This window comes from Acanthopagrus latus, chromosome 7 (genome assembly GCF_904848185.1).
Source record: "Acanthopagrus latus isolate v.2019 chromosome 7, fAcaLat1.1, whole genome shotgun sequence".
NCBI classification, from domain to species: Eukaryota; Metazoa; Chordata; class Actinopteri; order Spariformes; family Sparidae; genus Acanthopagrus; species Acanthopagrus latus.
In genome coordinates this window covers 6748348-6768921 of record NC_051045.1, presented here as the reverse complement: position 1 = coordinate 6768921, position 20574 = coordinate 6748348, and the positions used below count along the sequence as shown (strand labels likewise).

General features: G+C 45.4%; 1 protein-coding gene and 1 long non-coding RNA gene across 4 annotated transcripts in view; both read right to left on the bottom strand.

Annotated features, from left to right (window-relative positions):
* iqsec2b (IQ motif and Sec7 domain ArfGEF 2b) overlaps positions 1–20574 on the bottom strand; it is a 34831-nt gene that overhangs the window by 3686 nt on the left and 10571 nt on the right. The window contains exons 1-13 of one of the 3 annotated variants that reach the window (XM_037103928.1): positions 7459–8170; positions 6929–7289; positions 6475–6792; positions 4850–5904; positions 4597–4758; positions 4337–4459; positions 4036–4202; positions 2164–2303; positions 1949–2074; positions 1742–1841; positions 1476–1637; positions 1129–1323; positions 819–868 (exon numbers count right to left, since the gene is read on the bottom strand). In XM_037103928.1, coding sequence (XP_036959823.1) covers positions 819–868; positions 1129–1323; positions 1476–1637; positions 1742–1841; positions 1949–2074; positions 2164–2303; positions 4036–4202; positions 4337–4459; positions 4597–4758; positions 4850–5904; positions 6475–6792; positions 6929–7289; positions 7459–7508 — 3009 coding nt within the window. In that variant the 5' untranslated portion in view covers positions 7509–8170. Of the gene's footprint in view, positions 1–818; positions 869–1128; positions 1324–1475; positions 1638–1741; positions 1842–1948; positions 2075–2163; positions 2304–4035; positions 4203–4336; positions 4460–4596; positions 4759–4849; positions 5905–6474; positions 6793–6928; positions 7290–7458; positions 8171–20574 lie in introns of those variants that run through there. The other 2 variants (XM_037103927.1, XM_037103930.1) reach the window with 2 other exon arrangements.
* On the bottom strand, positions 15936–18950 carry LOC119022726. The gene is made up of 2 exons (XR_005076056.1): positions 17426–18950; positions 15936–16690 (listed from the first exon to the last, which is right to left on the bottom strand). It is a non-coding gene; the product is annotated as an uncharacterized LOC119022726 (long non-coding RNA).

The window sequence follows — 20574 nt, the reverse complement described above, 5'->3', positions numbered from 1 at the left end:
ATCATGGTTTAGAGAGGTCACTGGGGGATTGCATTACACAAGTGTTGTAAAAACAGTGTCGAGACCACTTTTTGAAGGTTGCAGTCTCTTCCAGGAATCGACTGCATTTTTACTCGGTCTTGTCTCAGACAAATTGGACTCAGTCAAGACCACGACTGCAGGGATATCACTGTAACACTGCACTAAATCAAGGTTTTCTATGGGAAGAATAATAAAGAATGTTAAGATGATTTCAGCATCTTCTTGTTTATATTTCTTTGCTCATAGAAAACTTCCCCACACATTAAGTTCACCCCTTTCTGATTACTTCATCAACACATTTCTCATGGTACACTTATACTGACACACATACATGTACAAAAGTTGAATGTCGAGGAAGTTTCATCTGTCTTTTGAGTGGGGCTTTCTGCAAATGTAGATTTTTTATGTGGCTGTGGATCAGATCCATTTTAAGAGTGGTTTTGATATCAGTATTGTGGGACTGGTACAAGTCTTGGCCTTGACTGAGTCTTAGTGATGGCTTGGTCTCGGTTTTTAGGCGGTCTTGACTACAACACTGCTTTACAGCCCCTGCTCACCACACACAGGACATCTAGTATCAGAAGGTGAAGGACGTGCTTTGTCAAGTATGAACACAGACATCCATGCAAAAAGATGTCAGTGCAGGACAAAGCACAAACTGTATGGACACACGCATGTACACGCGCACACCATTTATATGCACACTGTACACACACTGAGCGTGCTCGGGAGGACCAGTGAGGGGAAATGCAGATCTGTTAAAAGGTTACAGGTCACATCTAGTCTTTAAGACTTACTTCCATCGTACTGTCCAGAGAACCAACACTGTTCCTGCGACCACGTTTCCCTGCACCCCACCAGGAAGAGTGACGTTAGTAAAGAGCAGAAGATTGTGACAAAGATTGAAGCTTGTTTGCATGTTTTTTTTTGTTTGTTTTTTTTTAAAGATACAAACTGAATGAGCTGTGCTTGCCAGTGAGAAAATAAGAACAGGATAAAGTAGAAAAGCTGAAAATAAAATCATAGTAGAACCCGTGAGACCCAATTCAACCCAACTGACAGGCAAGAAATGGAGTTGAGCCCGTTTGTGAGGCGCTGTTGTCTCACCTGCGTCCGACAGGTCCCTGAGAGATGAGCTGAGCGCGGTGCGTTTGAGACCCTCACCCACTGAGCAGTTGTCATCAAAACTTGTCCTTCCCAGGGTACCGTTCACAACATCGCTCTTCACACCTACACCTCCTCCTACCACGCCTCCGGTGAGCAAGCTGGGTCGCATCACACCTTTCTGTTTCTCCAACTCAGCTGCGAATAAACAAACATTTAAATAAGAGGCCAACACGGCGAGGAGGAGAATACCAGAACCACATGCACTGCTCTTCCTGAAGAACTGCAACCTGTCCAGACGATCATACCCGCTGAAGTTCACAGCAATCACCAGTAGATGGTGTACTTACATTCGACTCTATATTTCTCCATCTCTTGCACTTCAGCAACACTCTCCCTGAGGTCGCTCACAAAGCGGGTGCGGTCTTGTTGACTGGGTGCCATAAAGACAATAAGAACCTTCCTCTCTCCTCCCAGGACTGCTGAGGTCAGGCGGATACCGTGAGGGTAGTCTGAGAGGTAAAAATGCAAATAAAGTAAAACACTTAATAAATCATAGAGGGTAATAATCAAGAGCGGGCTGAAATGTGCAAAAAGGAAAAATATGGTTTCTTACATGAGTTTTGGAACATGTGCACTTGCATCTCAACCAAAGGGAAAGATTGTCTGAAACTGTAAGTCACTGAGGTTTTCTTCTTCTGGAAGATTTTGGTCACCTTGACGCACAGCACAGATGAGACGTATTTATAACACAGTCTCTCAAGTGAAACAGTTTTTCCAATCTGTTATGTCTTAAAAAAAACGTGCTTAATGGGATTCTTACCACCAGAAGGTCGTTAAAAAGGAAGACCTCTCGTTGGTGAACTCCTGTCCTCTGGGGTCTGTTGGGGTCAGGAACCTCGTAGAGCTGGCAGCAACACACCAGCCTACGATGTGGAAGGGACAACACCTACACAGACACATACAGTGCAAATAAATGAAAAACTAGATGACATACTACAAGCCCTGTATGTTGCCTTATGTGATGGCGAAACTAACCGGCTTCTTGCCGACGATGACTCTCTCCACCGCCTGCACTTGGGACACATGGTCATCGTTTGTCCGTAGCTCCCATTTCTGTATCCGCTGGTAGATCCCAACCAGCAGGTCCCTGGGTATATCCTGACCATTGTCTACGCCTTGGGTGGAGGCAGAGAAAGGGAAAGTTCGAGGAAATGTTTATCAAAACACCAACATACAAATCACTTGTTGGTGCTGAACTTCCTGTGATATGTGCAGTTTTTCACACCCAAGAGGGAGCAGGAGGCGTCCGAAAACTAAACACTACTCACAGGTCGAGTGTGTAGGATTCAGGAGGATCTATCGGCAGAAATAGAATCTAGTTTTAGTTTTTTTTATTAGCATATAATCACCTCAGAGTCCAACATGTCCCATTGCCATGTTTCTACAGCCCAGAATGGACAGAACAATTTTTTAGCAGCCAGCGTAGGAGAGGGTGAGGCAAGAGGTATTTAGGTGGTTGCAACTTCACCCCTAGATGCTACTAAATCCTACACACTCGCCCTTTGAAGTCCATCTGAAATCACATTTAGTCATCCGTGTTAGAAGTCAAAAATACAGCAACAGCGTTTCAGAAATGTATCGTTAAAGAATAAGTTCACCCAGAGATGAAAATTCAGTCTTTATCTGATGTTTCGTACCGCTTGACAGCGAAACAACATTGCAGTATTAAACTAAAGAGCAAAAGTAGACAAGGACTCGGCTTAAAATATTAAAAAACAACAGACAGAACACATTAAATGGCTTCATATAGCCAGTAATCCAAGTTCCCGAAGGCCTCAAGAACCCAAACTGACTTGAAAAGACACCATTTACACACACGGTCGAACTTGACTTCAGCTTAGCTACTACAATGAAGAATCTGGCTTTAAAAAGGGTGAAGATAACATCTAGTCAAATCATACTTGGGATCTCTGAGGACTTATATTTTACGGCCGGAGGAGCATTTAATCTTTTTGTCATGACAGATCAGGCATGAAGATGAGAAGATAATGAATGAAATTTCCTTCAAGGCCTTATCCTCCGATAGTTTTTTCTTATTAAGATATAGATATAGATAAACAAATATATATGAATGAGCACGTTTGATTGATAGTGTCACTGACCTACTGACCTCTCTGTTACACCGACAAGAACAAGAGACAGTTAACAGACCTGGGCTGTGGCCCACATGTCACAGGCAGATGACATGTTGTTGGTGCTATTGAAGAATTTGGACCACACCAGCATCAGAACACACATTTACATGCTGTATAACATGCTGTTTAATGTCCCGCAGATGAGAAATTAGCTACTTAGCACGCAAACTGATGTTGTCAGTGCACTTTTTGGCTGTGAGTGTGTGTGTGTTTGGTCTGCAGGACAAGACGTGTGTTCATGTTTGTTAATTATGTAATGAGGAGGCTTTTTCGCAGAGGAGCTTTTGTGGGTTGTTGTTCAGTCTGCGTCTCTTGTTTTGTGAGGCCGGCTGCTGTCTGGCTCAGCGTGAACGTCTGCTCAGTGACAGAACACTGACGATACTGCTGTATGCAAGATTTGATTGAAATAAGGTCTCCATCTTGTTAACGGTATGCAGTCAAATGAATGAATGCAAAGATTTGCGTCATCATTTTGAAAACAACATCAAGAAAATATCCCTTTTTTTTCTCAAATAACATAGAGCAGATGACTCACACTGTTATATGTATTCTGGTAAAAGAAAAAATCTTATTTCATTTTAGTCAGACTGATAACTTTTAGTCAAACAATATAGATGTTTGTCTTTTCGCTGACATTAATAATTCAGCTTCTATGTGTTTTATAAAGTCATGCAGGCCATGAGGTGTAGGTGTCTTTTCTGTCAGACGGCACCTCTCAAATTCTTGATGAAATCCTCGAGTTTCATCTTCCTCTCAGCCTTGACGTTGGGACTGTACATATCCGTGTTGAGGAGGATGATGGCGAAGGCCAAGATGAAGATGGTGTCCGGGTTCTGGAACTGCCGAACCAGGGTCGGATTACACACACAGTATCTCTGACTGCGCAAGAGACAAAAGGTTCAAACATTTAAGTTTCGATATTCCACCAGCAGCTGTTATATTAATATTCAGTATGTCCCTGGTTATCTTTCATCTCGGGCCTTGTAAAGCTACTATATCCAATGCATACAAACCTAAAAGCCTCGATCAGCCTCTCCACTTTCTGGGCTTCTCCTTGAACTTTAATCTGAGCCTGGAACTTCCTGAGAGCATCATCCAGGTCCATCCCTGAGAAGTCCATCTCATCCACCACACAGCTGAAACACACACACACGCACAAGCAGTCAGGTCAGGTTTCCCTCAAGCTTGCATCCTCTCAGACTTAACATGAAATATGTGAGTTGACTTTATTTTCTTCCCTGATTTATTAGAGTTATCCTTTTCCCATACTTACTCTAAAACATCCTTGTTGAACTGTTTCTGTCGGTTTCCCAGAAATTCACCAATCATCTGCCTGCTGAGGCCTTTCCTCTCCAGGATGAAGCGAGCGATCCCAACTGGAGTGTCTGACACAAAACCTCTCTCGATCAGGTACTGGATCCCTTTCTCTGGCTTCCTGTAGTGGATAAACAAGTTTAACCATATTTATTGGATGACACCCTGACTCTCAAAGGCACCTCTCTTCATCAGCACTACATGCGTCTTACTTGTTGAACAGGTTGAGGCCTATGCGGTACTGGCGTCTCTGCACCACATCACTGTTGAAGGGAGGGGAGTCCCAGCTGTGGCGGCTCTCTCTCTGGTAGGTCTGCTTTCCCAGAGGTGGCAGAGGCTCCCGAAGGCTGTCCTGAGACGAGGAGCCGGAGCTGCAGTTGACTGTCTCGTTGGAGTTGGTGGTGGAGTTGAGCGAGTCGTTGTCTCCGTCCGAGCAGCACGGCTGCTCCAGGCCACCGGGGGGCAGAGCTGTGGAGGAGGAGGAGGACAGAGGGGTGGTGGGGGGCTGCTGGGGGGAGGAGGATGATGAGGGCGTGTCAGGGTACTGATGGTGGTGGATGGGGTGGTGGTGATGGTGGTGATGTGCGGCCACCTGGTGAGGGATGTGCGTGGGTATGGGTCTGCCAGGCGCCCGGGTCTGACCCTGAGCTGCTGCCGTGGAGGAGGTGCGGGCGCCTGTGTTGGGGGAGTGTTTTAGGGTTCCCTGAGGGGATCCAGCCCCTCCGCCGGACTCCTGCTCGTAGACCAGCTGTCTGCTGAGAGAGCCTCGATCCGATCGGTCACTCATGTCCACTGAACTGTCACTGGGCGGCTCAATAGTGAGGAGGGGCAGATGTGCGCCCCTTAGACGATAGTCCCTGCACTCAGTACACGGCGTGCTGCGGCGACTGTTACTGCTGCCCCCTCCCTCAGTGTCCCTGCTGTCCTCACGCCCTCCGACACCACCGCCGGGGCCCCAGTACTCCGTATCTGTGCTGCTGGGCGCCCGATCCAGGGACAGCGGCGATGACGGCATGCCATCATCCATGTAAAGGGTGACGTCACTGTATGATGTGGCGGTGCTGTCACCATGCATACTGAGTCCTCCTCCAGCACCCCTGGCTCGTTCTCCCAAACCTCTTTGGGAGGACGGGTTGCTGCTGCTGCTCCACACACACTCCCCGAAGTCCTCACTGATCCCTCCACCCTCCCTGCTGCCCTCCTGGGAGTCATCGCGACCCGCGCGGCAGGTGAGGGCATCGTCTATGGAGTCAGCTAAGGACTTGACCTAGAAGGAACACAGAGCGGAGCAGGAGTTCAGCATCGCTCATTTCGGACAGTCAAACTTTTTGGTTATAGCACGCTTGTGGTCGGTGGTGCCTCAAGATTAAAAATGTATTTTGGTTGGCTTTGTCCAGTTGTTTAATGAACTCAATAAGAAGAGAGAAAGGCCAAAAGAAAAAAAATGTGATCCAGGCACTCAAGGTGGCTTGAAAAATATATAAGGACTTTATTTCAACAGGAGACATTAAAAATACACCGAGTGTCGGCTTGCACCATCTTCAGGATGTAGAAGGAGGAGGACACATAAGTCAACAGGTTTTTGTTGTATTTTCAACGTCTCCAGCCCGTAGAAATAAAGGCCTGTTACATATTTCAAACTACCTTGAGTGCCTTGACCTGGATCATTTATGACATTTTTTTCTTTTTTGTTATGAGTCTTCCTTCCTGTAGCAATGTTGGTGGTGAAAAGACCTTTGAGACTCTCACGCCATAAAAGGTTTTATACATGAATGTGCCTTTTAGAACTTAAGCACTTTAAAGCCCGTGCTTCATAAAAACCCCATAATACTGCTACCTGTTTGGAGAAGGAGTCCTCTAAATGGGTGTAGGCTCCTGGGCGGTCTGGGTCGGGGGAATGAGGCGGCCCTATGGCCACACTGTGGGTGAAGTTGGTCTGCGTCTGGGCCTGCTGCTGCGGCTGTCGCTCGTCAAAAGAATACTGCAGTCTCATGTTGGACAGGATGATGCGGCGTGTCATGCGGCTCTCTGAGGCGGAGCTTCTGAGGCGCTCGAAGTTCTTGTTCATGCGATACTGTCTGAAGGCGGTCTGAATGGTCCGAGCTGCTCTGCGACTTACGAAAGAGCCACCGTACTTTCTCTCCAGCATCTCCACCTGGCGATAAGGTGAAGGGGGGGAAAGAAAACGACGTCACGTAATCACCGTCTGGTGACACAGACCGACAGGAATCCATTATGTTTGCTAATGCACCGAAGAAGACAAACATTTACAACACAAACAGTGTTAATACCTTCTTATCCTGCAGATCCGTTGAGAGTTCATAGCTGTCTGAGAGGGCCTTGCATCTCTTGTTCTCCTCTTCCTCTTGCTTGCGGAGGGCCAGACTCGCAGGCTGGTGGCGTGTTCGCAGTGCCCAGGCCAAGCTGGCAGAACTGGAGACAGCCACGCACGAAGGGTCTCTGGATCCGGAGGGTCCGCCGCCAACGCCAACGCCAACGCCAACGCCAACGCCAACGCCAACGCCAACGCCAACGCCGACACCACTGCTGCTGCTGTCAGTGTAGCGCTCGGAGCCACGCAGGTAAGGCGTCTGGCCGAATGGGCTGTCTTTGTGGGTGCCTGTCTCTGGACACTGGGAGTCCCCTTCCACACTAGAGGAAGAGAAAATGAGCAGAAGCTTTTAGAATGAGTCACAAGTGGCTCGACACAATATAACACCAGCATGTCACCAGTGTGTTAGGTGCAAACTAGAGACTGAATGACCGATTGAGAAATTTCAGTCAGCAAATTATGTGGCAGAGCTTACAGTTGAGGACTTACATGTAAAGTTTAGAGCGGCGAGAGGGTAACCACCTCTTGGTGGAGCTCATGGTGACGTTTTATTGCTTCAAAGAAGTGCTATAACCCAACATCTGACCACATTCCTTGACTACATCGCAGGTTGATGATCAAATAGACGTAAATATCTCTGCTTTATATCTCCTTCCTTTATTGCATCCAGAGGATGAGTTAATACCTCACCACGTCCAGCCAGCCCAACAAGTGTTTATGTCTTTCTCTGCCTCTCACTTCCCCGTAGCCTCTTTCAGTCTCTTGTCTCTCCCTCACTATATCCGCGTCTGACAAGCACAGAAGTGACAGCACATTTTCACGAGTCATCGGCACACTCCTCCAGCGCCGCATACCAGCAGCACCATACTGACAGGAAAGACCAGGTTGTTATGTCAGCGGCAGGTGTAAAACAGTCACCTCAGCACGCTATGAAACATCGTCAGGCAAAACACAACTGAAAAGCATCTCCTCCCAGATCACTCACTCAGCCTGTGAGGCAGAAGCAGCTCGCGTTTGCAGCCAAATCCCAAATAAAGTTTAGCTGGATTCAAAATGGGTTGCTTCCTTCTTCCAGTGAGGAAAGCAGACAACAAAAAAAAAACAACAGCAAAACTTATGAGCATTCAAGTAAGCCCAGAAATCCTCCAGTTTCCTCCTGTTAGGCACTTTTTCCCCCAGACAAAATCCACCACAGGTCAATTAGTCAGTCTGTGTTTGAGAGAACAACTGCGGTCACATGCTCATGCCTTCATTTCCTCCTCGACTTAGCCGCACCCCCCTCCTGTCAGCTGTGGCCAGTTCCATAACAAGGCACAGAGTGCAGAGATTCAGGGTCAGAGCTGTGTGGGAGCATTTCATTCAGCACATGAAATAGGCAAATGTCGGTGGTCAAAAATGGCTTGTCTGGTTCCTGAATTTTGCATAATTTCAGCTCTGCATCAGGCGCTGCTGCAGCTGACAGCGCAGGACTGAAATAGTTCCTTGTTGTTGACTTTGACCATTTTTGCCCTGAGCGCGTTGGCTCATGTCCTCCTCCCGACCTCCTTGAACCACCACGGCTCAACCGGATCACAGAAACTTCCTGCGTTAGTGTTTGGTTGACGTGACGGAAAAGGCTTCTCAGGGAACAAGGAAATAACTTGTAGGTATTTTAATTAGCCTGATCTTGTAAGTGATACTCAAATCCAAACTCTGAGTCTTTAGAGTGCACAGAGGGGAAGACGTTATACAATGCAGGGTCTTACAGCAGGACATCCTGTGCCTTCAAGCAGCTCATGACCCGGAGAATTTACTGTTGACTCTAACAACACTGAGGAGAACTCCATTATGTTGCATAACACAAGAGCCCGGCCATACAAAGACACAATTCTGACACCTGCAGGGAAGCAGATATTAACACAGCAAAGATGAGTTTCGAATAATCAATGGAGGAGGACACAGCTTTTTTTTCCTGGTGTGACTGGGCAAAAAAAAACAAAACAGGGTGGTCTGTGAGAAAACAAGATGTCTGCACCTCCTCGCAGATCTGTTTTCAGGCTTTAGAAGATACAGACTTTGGGAAATCACAGGTCATTTCCGAGAGGGGACTTTTCCTGTTGGCTATTCTACAAATACCAATGCAAGTGTGTCCTTTCAGATGGGGAAAATCTGATTCAGTGGCAGAAAAATCTTCAGAAAAAGTCACTATTCCAGGGCACCAAGGTAGTTTAGTTAGGTCGAGCGTACGCCCCGTGTACAAAGGCTGTGTCCTCTCTTGCATGTCAACCCCTTCCTTTCCCTCAACCCATCTCTTCTCACTCATCAGATGCTCTATCAAAAAAAAAGCCAGAAAAAGGGCCCAAAAAAATCATCTAAAAAAGAAAATTCACCATGCCAGCACTGGCATGAACAAGCTACACTGCAGAGAAACCCAATAAATGGAACAAGGACTTATCAAAAAGAAACAGCCCAGTCGCCAGAGATAAATGGCAGTACAAAATTTTTTGCAAACAGTGATATGTTCACACCATAATCACATTTTGAGACTGCATTTTAACATTTGAATGTTTGAAACCACTTACAGGGAACACAGCATTTCAGCATAACTAAGGGTTTTTTGTGCTGAACCTAATCAGAGCACAAGCAGAGTGCTGTCACAAGATAAATTTAAATAGTTGAACCTGAGGAAATGTAATGTTGCAACATAACATAAGTTTTCAACATATACAAGGTTTATTTCTGTCGATTGGGTTGAAAAGAGAGTCTTAATAACAGTCCGACAACATATGTGTGTCAGTTTCACAGATGGAGAGAGCTTTGTGGTCAGCCTCAAGTTTGCTGTTCTTCTGGACAGGTAAGCTGCTGACTTCATTTTCCTGTTATATCTAATTGTATAATTGCGTGGTTAGGTTTTGTAAGTATGTGCGTCTCTGTTGAATGTGAGTAATAATTAAGCCTTCTGTGAACCGTAGCTTCAACTTCAAGTTCATGTTAATGTCGCCTCGAATAACAAATCAACAGGACAGTGATTCTCATAGACCTGCTGCTTCAGAAAGATATCTGGAACACGATCATGATCGAGACAGCTGAGAGGGGAGAGCTGAAGGAGAAGGGCTACTTTCCTTTTATTTATTCATTTATTTGCCAGAAGAACGCCTACTCCAACTTTAGCAGCAACTCCACAAAATTATATTCAAACTATTTCCAGGAAATTCATCACAACAGTAACAGAATGTGTTTGTTTTTTTTTCTTCTGTGCTGAGTGAGCCAATTACGGGCAACAAGTTGTTGCGCGCACAACTCCATTCCCCCTTTTGAAAATGTTTATTTTTCTGTGTGCGGCGTAATTTATCATTCCTCCTCCTCTGCTCCTTAAATAGAGAAACTGAGAAGAGGGAGGGGGTTGCCTGGTGACGGTTGCCGTGGGACCTTTGTGGGCGATGAGGCAGTTGTTAGGATGAGAAGCGTAGTTGCCATGACAATGTATTGACTGTTATTACCATTGAGGTGGGTGTTGGAGATGCTCCACAGGTTGTGAATGACATTCTACATAATACTTCTTGTTATCAAAACAGAATGTGTGTGCAGAGTGAGCCGGGCAAATACAGGATTGTCTGAAGTTTACTTTATGAAAAAAACAAAAAAAGAAAAAATCCTGCCTTCCTCTGAGCTGTTTGAAACGGCTCCTATTAAGGAGTGGAAACTAGCCACACGAGTGCGTCTGCACGGTGCCAACAGGTAGACACAAGCAGGGACTCGGCTCCACTGTAACTTCCTGCTATGCACATCAGCAGGAGCAGATGGTATTTTCATTCAACTGAGTCACAGCGAACCTAAAATATATTCAACACGACTTTAAGAGAGCTGTCAGCCAGGTTTCATAAATCCGCCTCTGAATATTCATAACTGCTTCTTGGATTTGATTTGACCCCTAAATCCTTCTCAAGCCTCAGCTGTCACCTGTTTCCGCTCACATCTAATAAAGACGGAAAATAACACTGGGAGAGCGATGGTTTTTTGTGCATCCTCAGTGATTTCTCCACAGTCTTTATGCTGCAAGACCTGTGCAAGTATCACAGATACGATTGTTTTCCTCTTGAGGCTTCGGAGGAAGTACAGTGAAATATTTGATAAAGAAAGAGAGGAATCCTGCTTCTCCACCGGTTTGACTTTCCCATGCAATGCTTCCGCAACCCACCTACACGTGTGCGCATTAGACACAACTTCTCATTTGGTTTTTTGCCCGCAGCAAGAGAGAGAGGCAGCAATATGCAGTGAGAGACAAGGTGAGGACGATGGGCGGCTAAAAAAAAAAAAAAAAAAAAGTTTGTTGTATAAAACATGAGCGCGGCCATATCGCAGCTGGCATCTGCACCTCATTACTTATGTAAGAAAACCCTGTATTCCTGTTACAGTGCCAGAGAGAGAGGTGCTCTCCAGAGACTCGCTCATAAAGACCAGCCCCGGTGTTTCACTACCTCCAAACATTTAATTGGAGCTGAAACAGATGGTTGGAATCTAATAAACAGGGGAGCGATCACTGATGGTGGTGAAAGAGTAAAAAAGATGTGGGAAGAAACTGATAAAGAGCTCCAATGAGGGGAAGTGAATGGGTGTACACATTGTCAACTCCATGCGGTTCCCCTGCTGATCATACAATATTGATGTGCTGACAGTGTGCGTGTTTGTGCATGTGCGTATGAAAGAGCAGCGGTGGGTCCGACTCTGCCAATCGAACCCTCAGCGGGACATGGAGGCTCGGGGATTAACCTCCCTGCCGCCTGCCAAGGAGATGCCAATAACTGCATCGACCTGTCTGTTGACTCACTTCCACCCGAGCACTGACTCAGTGTAGTTATCTCATATCCTTTCTAATCTCTTCATAATCAATTTTTACCATTTGTTCCAAAGATTATCAGCTAATATAAGAAGCCCCAGCGAGCCAAATTTGGACCGTGAGTGATAAAAGGAGCAGAGAGGGCTGTAGCAAGATCCCAGCTCATTACCCCAGCCAAGGAGGCTAAGTTTTCACCTGTTTCTGTTTGTTTGTTGGTTTGTTACCAGGATTGCACAAAAACCACAGAGCGGATTCCCACAAAACTTGGATGGAGGATGCGTTTCGGCCTGGAATAGACCCCTTTAACTTTTAGTGCGGATCCGCATTAAAGGACAGATCCAAGATTTTTTCCTCACTTACTATAACAATACAAGATAAGGTGTTTTTCGGCCAGATTCAACGTTAGCAGTTTCTACAAACCACACATATGTCCAAGGTCGACATTACCAAACATAGCACGGGATAGTGTTGGTGTAATTACGAGCCACAAGGCTGCCAAGTGGCCTGTGGGCAGATTTTCCAGCTCTTCTTGTGTCGACCAAAGGCAGCTGTTTTGCAGGGGGTGGCGGACCATCTCCAGCTCCAGTTGTTAGTGGGCATAAAATTGTGAGGTTTTTTTTTAAGGAGACCTGGGGACATTTCCAACTGTTTATGAGGTGACCAAATAACCAGGATGATTTGCCAACCATAAGCACGGCGTTGTGACGAGAGAGGCATAAAAAAAAACTGCACCGAAAACAAACAGAAACTTGTGACATAAAGAAACCATAAAGCATCGATCTTGATGAAGGTAATCAGGCATTTCTCGGTGGCTGACATCTGCGAGTGAGCACAGTTTGGCACAAATTCAAATAAAGGCTTGACTGACTTGAAGAGCGCTGTTGGGCCTTGGCTGAGTGTCATTCTTGTTGTTTTGGTGATGTGATTTTCTATTTTTCCATCATGAGAGAATAAATCAACAATCTGTATTTGCTCTGTCACGTGTGCTCCCATTCTTCCAAGCGGACGAACTGAAAAGAAACAATCAAATCATTCATGGGTCACATCGGAGCATTCCTCCACCGCCAACACTCTTCTGCCACTTCGCCATCTCAAGCTGTGAGGTTCCCATCTCTCTCTCTCTCTCTCACACACACACACACACACACACACACACACACACACACACACACACACACACACACACACACACACAATTCACTTTCTGTGACCCAGACCCTCCAGTACAGAGCTCAAATAAGCTCTATGTTTATTTAATGAGTCCAGGTGGCGACAGAGAGGTGCAACTGTATTTGTTTGCATTGCTGCAGCGTGATGTGGCCGAGAAATTGGCAGCGTTTTATGTAAGCGTGGAATCATCAGAGAAGATCTCTGGCACCGAAGCGAAGAAGAATGAAGAAACAAGTCTTGTATAAACAGGCAGGCGGACGAGATGTATAAACCTTCATCAGGGGACGATCGTCTGACTTTCTGAGAGGCTACCCAGTGACAAACCTTTGACGGTTTTGGCTCGTGCTCACATTTCAAAGTGCCGTCTGCAGACCTCCACCCCTGGGCGATAAGTCTGCCTCAAGGCCATTCAAACCAACAAGACAAAACATCGTAGGAGTGTTATTGTAGCTAATTTACTTGGAAGTTGACACTGAGTCGATCACTGACAGGCAGGTTATCCAGGCATGGAAAGGTATGTGATCCGTCACCTCAGGGGCATGTACACACAGGTGTCTGCCAGTGGCACATATATCAGCGCTTCATTTTAAAAACATAACTTTAAAAAACACTCAAGAGACGCCATTTATCTGGTGTTTCAACCACTTTCCCCTGTGTTTTTCTGTCTGTCTGACTGTAATGTTTCATTTTCTTTTTTATTACCAACACACACACACACACAACACAAACCACATGTCCTACATCACTGAGGTGTAGCTGAGCGTACAAACATTGGTGTAACAAGTATTAGTCTCTCACTGAAAAGCTCTTTTATGTTTAGCATGTAAAAGAAAAGTGAAGAAAGCCGAGATCTTACCATGCTGCTACTGTCAGAGAAAGGTCCCACACCAACTGGAGCAGCGTAATAACAAACACACCCTCTCTCTCTCTCTCTCTCTCTCTCTCTCTCTGACACACACTTTCACATTAGCTCTTGCACGCCCTGAAAAGCTGTACAGGCTACATTCTTGACTGTCTTTTGACAGCTCTGAACTCCACTCACCCTGCCCTGCTCTTCTAACCCCCCACCTCCACCTCCACCCTCCTCGGCTGCACCAGCTGACACACGCACAGTCACATTATTACACAACACCACACCGAACTCAAGCATGGCACGACACCACGGACAGTAAGAATAGACAAAGAGACACATGGAAGAGGTGCATTCATTTATTGACAAAAAAAAAGAAGAAGAAAAGGTGGGGGGTGAGGAGAAATGTAGGAAATGTTTTTTTTATCATTTGCTTTTATATCCCACTCTTAAATTAAACATATGAAGGGAAACATTAGTGGTTAGCCTTGATGTCTGCACTGTCTAAATGGCTGCAGGTGTAAGCGAGGACACATGAGTGGTCGTGCATATAAATACACTGCATGGCATGAAAGTTCTGTCAAATAAGCAATATGTGAACACTATGCGGTTGGTATATCCTGCTCTCTGAAAGTTCACTAGTTCATATTGCTGCAGTGTGCACAGGTAATAAATGTCCTGAGAAACAACGACTGCCACAGTTTTCACTGTAGACCATCGACTGGAAGACTCCATGGATGAATCATTAAATCACGAGGTAATATTACTTTCAAGGTTTGTTTTTACTCTGAAACAAGTGGGGGGAAAAAATCATGCCAGTAACCCTTTTTCACTACACCTGTAGACATTATCTTACAAAAATGGCCTCTGCAGTGGACACCATGCACCAACAGTATGAGAAGTGATTCTTGAATGAATGTTGAACCCTTTTATTCTTTTATTCTCAGAAAACCAGACAGGTAAAAACATTTTTGTTCTCATCTGAATGACCAGATTTAAAAAACTATTTTTCTTATATCACTTCAATTTCAGTGAAGTTATCCACCAAAGTCCTCTAACTATTGAAGCTATATTTATCTAGAATCTGAAGAATATTTAATACAGATATTAAAGTCTAAATCATAAGGTGAAATCTAAATGTCAGAATCTAAATGTTTTATCTGTCAGGTATACTCAGTCACAGGAAACAATATGCAAGAGGGATTTTATTCAAATCTGGATGAAGTAGCGTGAGGACGAAAACAGCAACATATGAAATAGAAATGGGCGTCTTTCCTGGCCTTACTACCATCACTACACCCTCTTAATGCCTCTCACATCCTTACGTTGTGTTATATATTCTTCCAACATACTTAGGACCTCACACCTTACTTGATTGTACTCTATTTTCATTGTTCAGTTGTGAACGAGGGAGTAGTTTCTACAATACCAGGGTTCTATGGGTGGGCGATGGCTTCCATATAAACGTGGTGAAAAGTATTCATTCCAACGTATTCAGTTCAAAAGTATTTTTACCTGTCTGGCTCTCTAAGAAAAGGATGACTTCACAATTATGTCGGAGATACTTGGCACATGTCCCCTTCCCTCCGCCATTATCGAATTCATGCCAAAGCTAAAAATGAAAGCGATACAAGCACAGTAATCCACAGGATTGGGAACAAGGCTCTATGGATCCACCACCTGGTGATTAGGACACGATGCTCCGACTTATATGGTTAGAAAACGGCCTGCAAATATCTGGAGACTCGGCCTGAAGGGTTTAAACAGTCATCTGTACATTTAGAAAAATACTAAAACTGATTCTCATAAGTTGACACCAGTGGAGACTCTGACGTTAGCAATAAGCTAATCAGGTTAGCAACAGTGTCGGGATACACACCGTGCATTCTGCAGGGGGGGAAGCATTCACATTCAGGGTTTATGCGGTTCCACACGATCAATACATGACTTAAAAATAGAATTTTTCTACCATAGATTTGTGCGTATGGGCGAGAACATCGCCCGAGGTGGAGATGAGTGAGGTGGGTGTGTGTGAGCGACATTCCAGCATGACAGAAACAAATGCACAGCAATTACAGCGACACATATTTCACCTTCAGGCATTTTTAAAAGAAAAGAAAAGTGTCTTTGGGAACTAGAGATCTTTATTACGTGTGTGTGTGTGTTTTTTTTGGAGTTAAATCAACAAGCTAAATAAACCTCGTCAAGGTCATGAAAAAACACGATTAGGGATGAGACAATAATTTATCCGATGTGTAGGAACAATCAAATCAACATACGATTAATGTGTTTGCATAACAGAAAGAGAGGCTAGCGTCTCTGACATTACGTGAAGGTTGGTGACAGGATGGTATGGGCGATTTGCACAGATAACAAATGGTGACTACTGAGCACATCCGCACTGACATGACTCAACTAGAGAACCCAAGATGAGCGTGAACGCGACAGTAATGAGCGCACGACGGTGATGCACTCCGACAGCCTGATATGGCTGCAGGAAAAAGGAACAAACAGCAAAGAATAAGGAGAGAAGACAACATCAAGAATCTTATAAATTAAAGCAGAAATCTATGTGACACATGAATGAACCACTGATAGCACAACTGTCACAGAGACCACAAGTTACATGCACGTATGTTTTTATTTCCCCTCCCTCTAAAAATGCTTTGAAAAGTTTTTTTGGTACACAGTGAGGTCTCCGTTTTTTTGTTTGTTTTGTTTTTGTTTTTCTGGCAGCGTAAACCGTGATAGTCTCTTTTTCACAGGTAAATGGTCGAGCGAGTCGTGGTGCGGCCGGTCACACGTCGGCTCAGCGAGAGGAGGGGCTGCTGCAGCCCGAGGCGGGGCAACAGAACTGATGGGCGCCCTCGTCCTCGCCCTCCTCTCTTGGGAAAGCAACACGGGAACGGGTCAAAACAGAAAGACAGAGAGAAAAAAACACAGGACAGCAGACAGGGATGAGACAGAGAGAGAGAGGGAGAGAGAGAGAGGAGGACAGGGTGAAAAAAGAGCGTGAGACACACGACAAAAGCAGCAGAAAAGACTAGCAGAGAGCAAACAGGCGGAGGCTAGAAAAGCCTGGAAGTGTCGGCATTTTTAGCTAAAACAGGGACATTAACAGGTGACATTGTTAAAATATGCGGTAGAGTGGATGCACATCACAGCTGTCTGATGCCATTAGATGGCAGTGTTGGAGCATCATGCGCTGGCGTGTCTGCGAGCAGCATCAGGTGGAGGATAGATGAGGGAAGGAGAGGGGAAGAAAGTGAGAATTTGCCAGGCTTCACTTGTGACTCAGTCCACCTCGGTCCCATAGCTTATTGAAGATGACTCCGTGTGAGGAGCTCTGTGTTTTTCAAGCCGGTAGAAGGGCCTAACTCTAGCTATTACTCACACCTGGGAGTGGTAGGAGACTGAAGCACAGGCTCTTAGTTTGGATTAGGAGGTGGGTGTGCAGAAAAAAGGAAAAGCAAGCAGACGAAGGATGGAGTGTAAAGAAACAAAGTGGTGGTGACAGGCCGCTGTGTGAGGGAAAGAGGGGGATCTGGAGGGCTATTGAAGGGGTTCTTCATTCTCATTGTGTCGTACTCACTGAACTCAGGCCCTGCAGCGGCCCTTACCTGTCCTCCTGCTGTAAGCTTTGGTCAGTGGAGGGGCAGCAGTACTGATGGAGACTGACGAAGCTGTGAACAGTCAGACTGGTGGGGAACAGAGCGGCATAGGCGGCGCTGCCCGCCGCCGTGGGAGTGGAGGGAGCCGAGGTGGGCTGCCCCGAGAGAGACGATGGCCGGACACTGACAGGAAGGACCAGAGACGGACGACACACACAGAGACATGGAGAAAGCAGAGAAAACAGACACACAAACAGTCAGCGGCAAAGCAGAAAGAGAGACACAACGACAGAAAGAGAGAGAGAGAGAGAGCACTGATTCGAAGCTGCACATTGATAGTGACAAGTCATAGAGCGACAATGGTAGTACAAGGAATGACACATTTAAAAGGAGAAAAGAAGGGAAGATGTGTGACAATTTGCACAAACTGCACAGTGACTAACATCTGCGCGAGTGTCTGCTGAGATCGTCCACAGGTGCGTCAAGAGTTCAAGGTCAGGGCTCCGGAAAGAGACGTACAGAAATCCTCACCGCCGGAGGTTTGTCAAAGCGAGAGTTTTGTTACATGAGCGCTTTGTGCGAGAAACTCCAACCACTCTGACGGATTACGTAAAGCTCTACACTCGTTTATAGCGGGGTTCTTCTGCGGATCATCCTGCAGGAAAAACCACTTTCTGTAATGCATGCAAAAGTGCACATATAGCACAAAAGCCTCTCCGCTGCCCCCTTCACGCCGGCAGGAATCAGAGATGTTCCATCTGCAGATTTTCGAGTGAGCAGTGGTTGAGATTAGCATGTAAATGGCTGGTTTCTCACTGGGAGGCCAGCTGCCGTCAAGGACACGCAGTCCCCGTCATTTTGAGCACGGAAAACACTCTCTGCGAGGCACGAGGACGGAGACGAGACGCAGCAGAGTGAGAGCGAGAGAGGAAGTGAGATACTGTGACACCCGAGCGTTTCGCTGCAGTCCACTGTAGTTTGTTTTGGGGCCAGTTGTGTGAATTCCTCAAATCGTGTTATGTTCACTTGCCGGTTGCATCAACAACACCTAATTTTAAACTGCTAGGCGGATACACTTGGTGATATTTTCTATTTTTTCGAATCGTGAACAAATCCCAAGAATAAAACAGCAATGAATTGATTTGACTAGCAAGTGTTTCCTGAGTAACCCAGTAAACCCATCCGTCTGTTTAGGGTGTGAGGAGCCACACTTCAAACCAAGAGTTATAGTAACTCTGTCCTTTCAATTCTTCATGGTCATTTTCTTTGAAACAAGCTTTAACAATCCCAACTAGTTTGCTGATGACGTGTTGAGCTGCATAGTCGCTGCACTCGTCACCGCTCCTCTAACATCAGTACAGATTGGCAGGCAGGAGCACGGGACGCTAATGTTAGCCTGTAAAGCACCGTGAGTGGTCGGGAAACGAAGCTGTGTTCTTATTTTACTCCATGATTTGATTGATACCGTGAAGCCAGAACCTAAATGTGAGCCTCCGTGCTTCTCTATGCGGCACATATAAATGGCAAGCGGTATTGTTGCAATATGAGGATTGCCATAGTAACGCAGCTGAAGACGGCATATTGGAAAATTGCGCCTGCTTTCCATAAAACCCCGCTGACGATGACTGACGATGTGTGACGCTCTCGAGGGGTCGCCCCCGTTTCAACCACTTCACCTCGTGACTCTGTTCCGAGGGGTAAAAAAGAAATGTCGGGGTAGAAATCTCTTGTAGCTCCTTTTACTCTGAGCCATAGAGCTTCGCTGTTTGTTCGGCGAAAAAAAATTAAAAACACATCAATAACCCACACTTGCACTGTGTAATACAGTATGTTGCGTCATTACACTTTATTTTTATTTAGAGTCAAACCCACAGACACTCTGCTGCTGCTGTAAATACTGACTAGCGCACCAGTTCTGCAGCTGAAATGAGCCCCCCCACACGTGTTCAGTCCTGTTTGAGTAACGTCTGCTAAAATGCTATGCTGCCCAGCTGCTTTAGGGAGCTACATTTTACAGGTCCTGACATTTGGTGGTATTCATTAAGCAACATATTTGAAATGTCTCTGAAATTATCCCCAAATGACGAAGATACTTACCTGCAATATCAGTGAAAACATTACCTTATGTCACTGCAGAAGCTGAGCAAAGAGTAGTTGGAAGTTTCCTGGAAATGTCTTAAAAAAAAGACAACCTGCTATTTTTTAACTGCCTACCAGAAAATAACAGAATATTATTATGAAATCATGTCAAGGTCATTTTTCTACATATTTTGAGGTGTTTATTTTCAGAGAAATTTGAAACGTTGATTGGTAATCACCGCCTAGCATGAAATTTGTGGAACTGTAAAATGAAGTGTTTTATTATTTAAATCATACATGTGTGACCTTTTCTCATTCCTCATTAATGTTAAAGTGTTTTTTAAACAACAACGTGAAAGGGTCGACTCACTGAGATGAACCTGCTGAGAGGTATCACCTGAATCTGCAGCTCGACTCGGCTTTATGAAGCCTCGCAGCCGGTTCTGGCACGCGGCTCAGCTGTCAGGCTGCATCTGTACTGTTATGATTCACCGTCAACACTCTCACAGTGATGACTTTGCTGCAGCAGGCATCTGTAAGGCTCTTAAAACCCACCGCACACTACCTGCTCAGCAACAAGCAGCAGGGAGTTAGCGGTTAGCTATCTGTTGAGCATAGTGGAGCATAGTTTAACAGCTACAGAGGCAGATATTTCCCTCAGGAGCTGGTAGAGACCAAAGACACGATTAAAAGACAGTAAATATTCATCAAGGAGTGGATGAATAATGAAAAAATGTTATTTACACCCTCCACACACAGAGCTGCTGATGCTTTTAGCCTAGCAGCTACAGTGAAGGTTTCAGATTTTGTAAAGGTGTCAATGACGTATTTTCAAATCAGTTTGGAACCTCGGGGCTTCTGGAGACTTGTATTATGTTGGACGAGCTACATGGAGCAATTTTATCTCTTCTTTTAGTTTTTCTCCGGAAATGTTTTGTGGACTGCAAAACTTTGCCAACTTTTCCAACGGCACAAGGGAGAGTTCATAATGACTGAGTGCTAATTTGTGGGTGAACTTACCCTTTTAACATGGACAGACGGACAGACGGACAGACGGACAGACAGACAGACGCTATTGA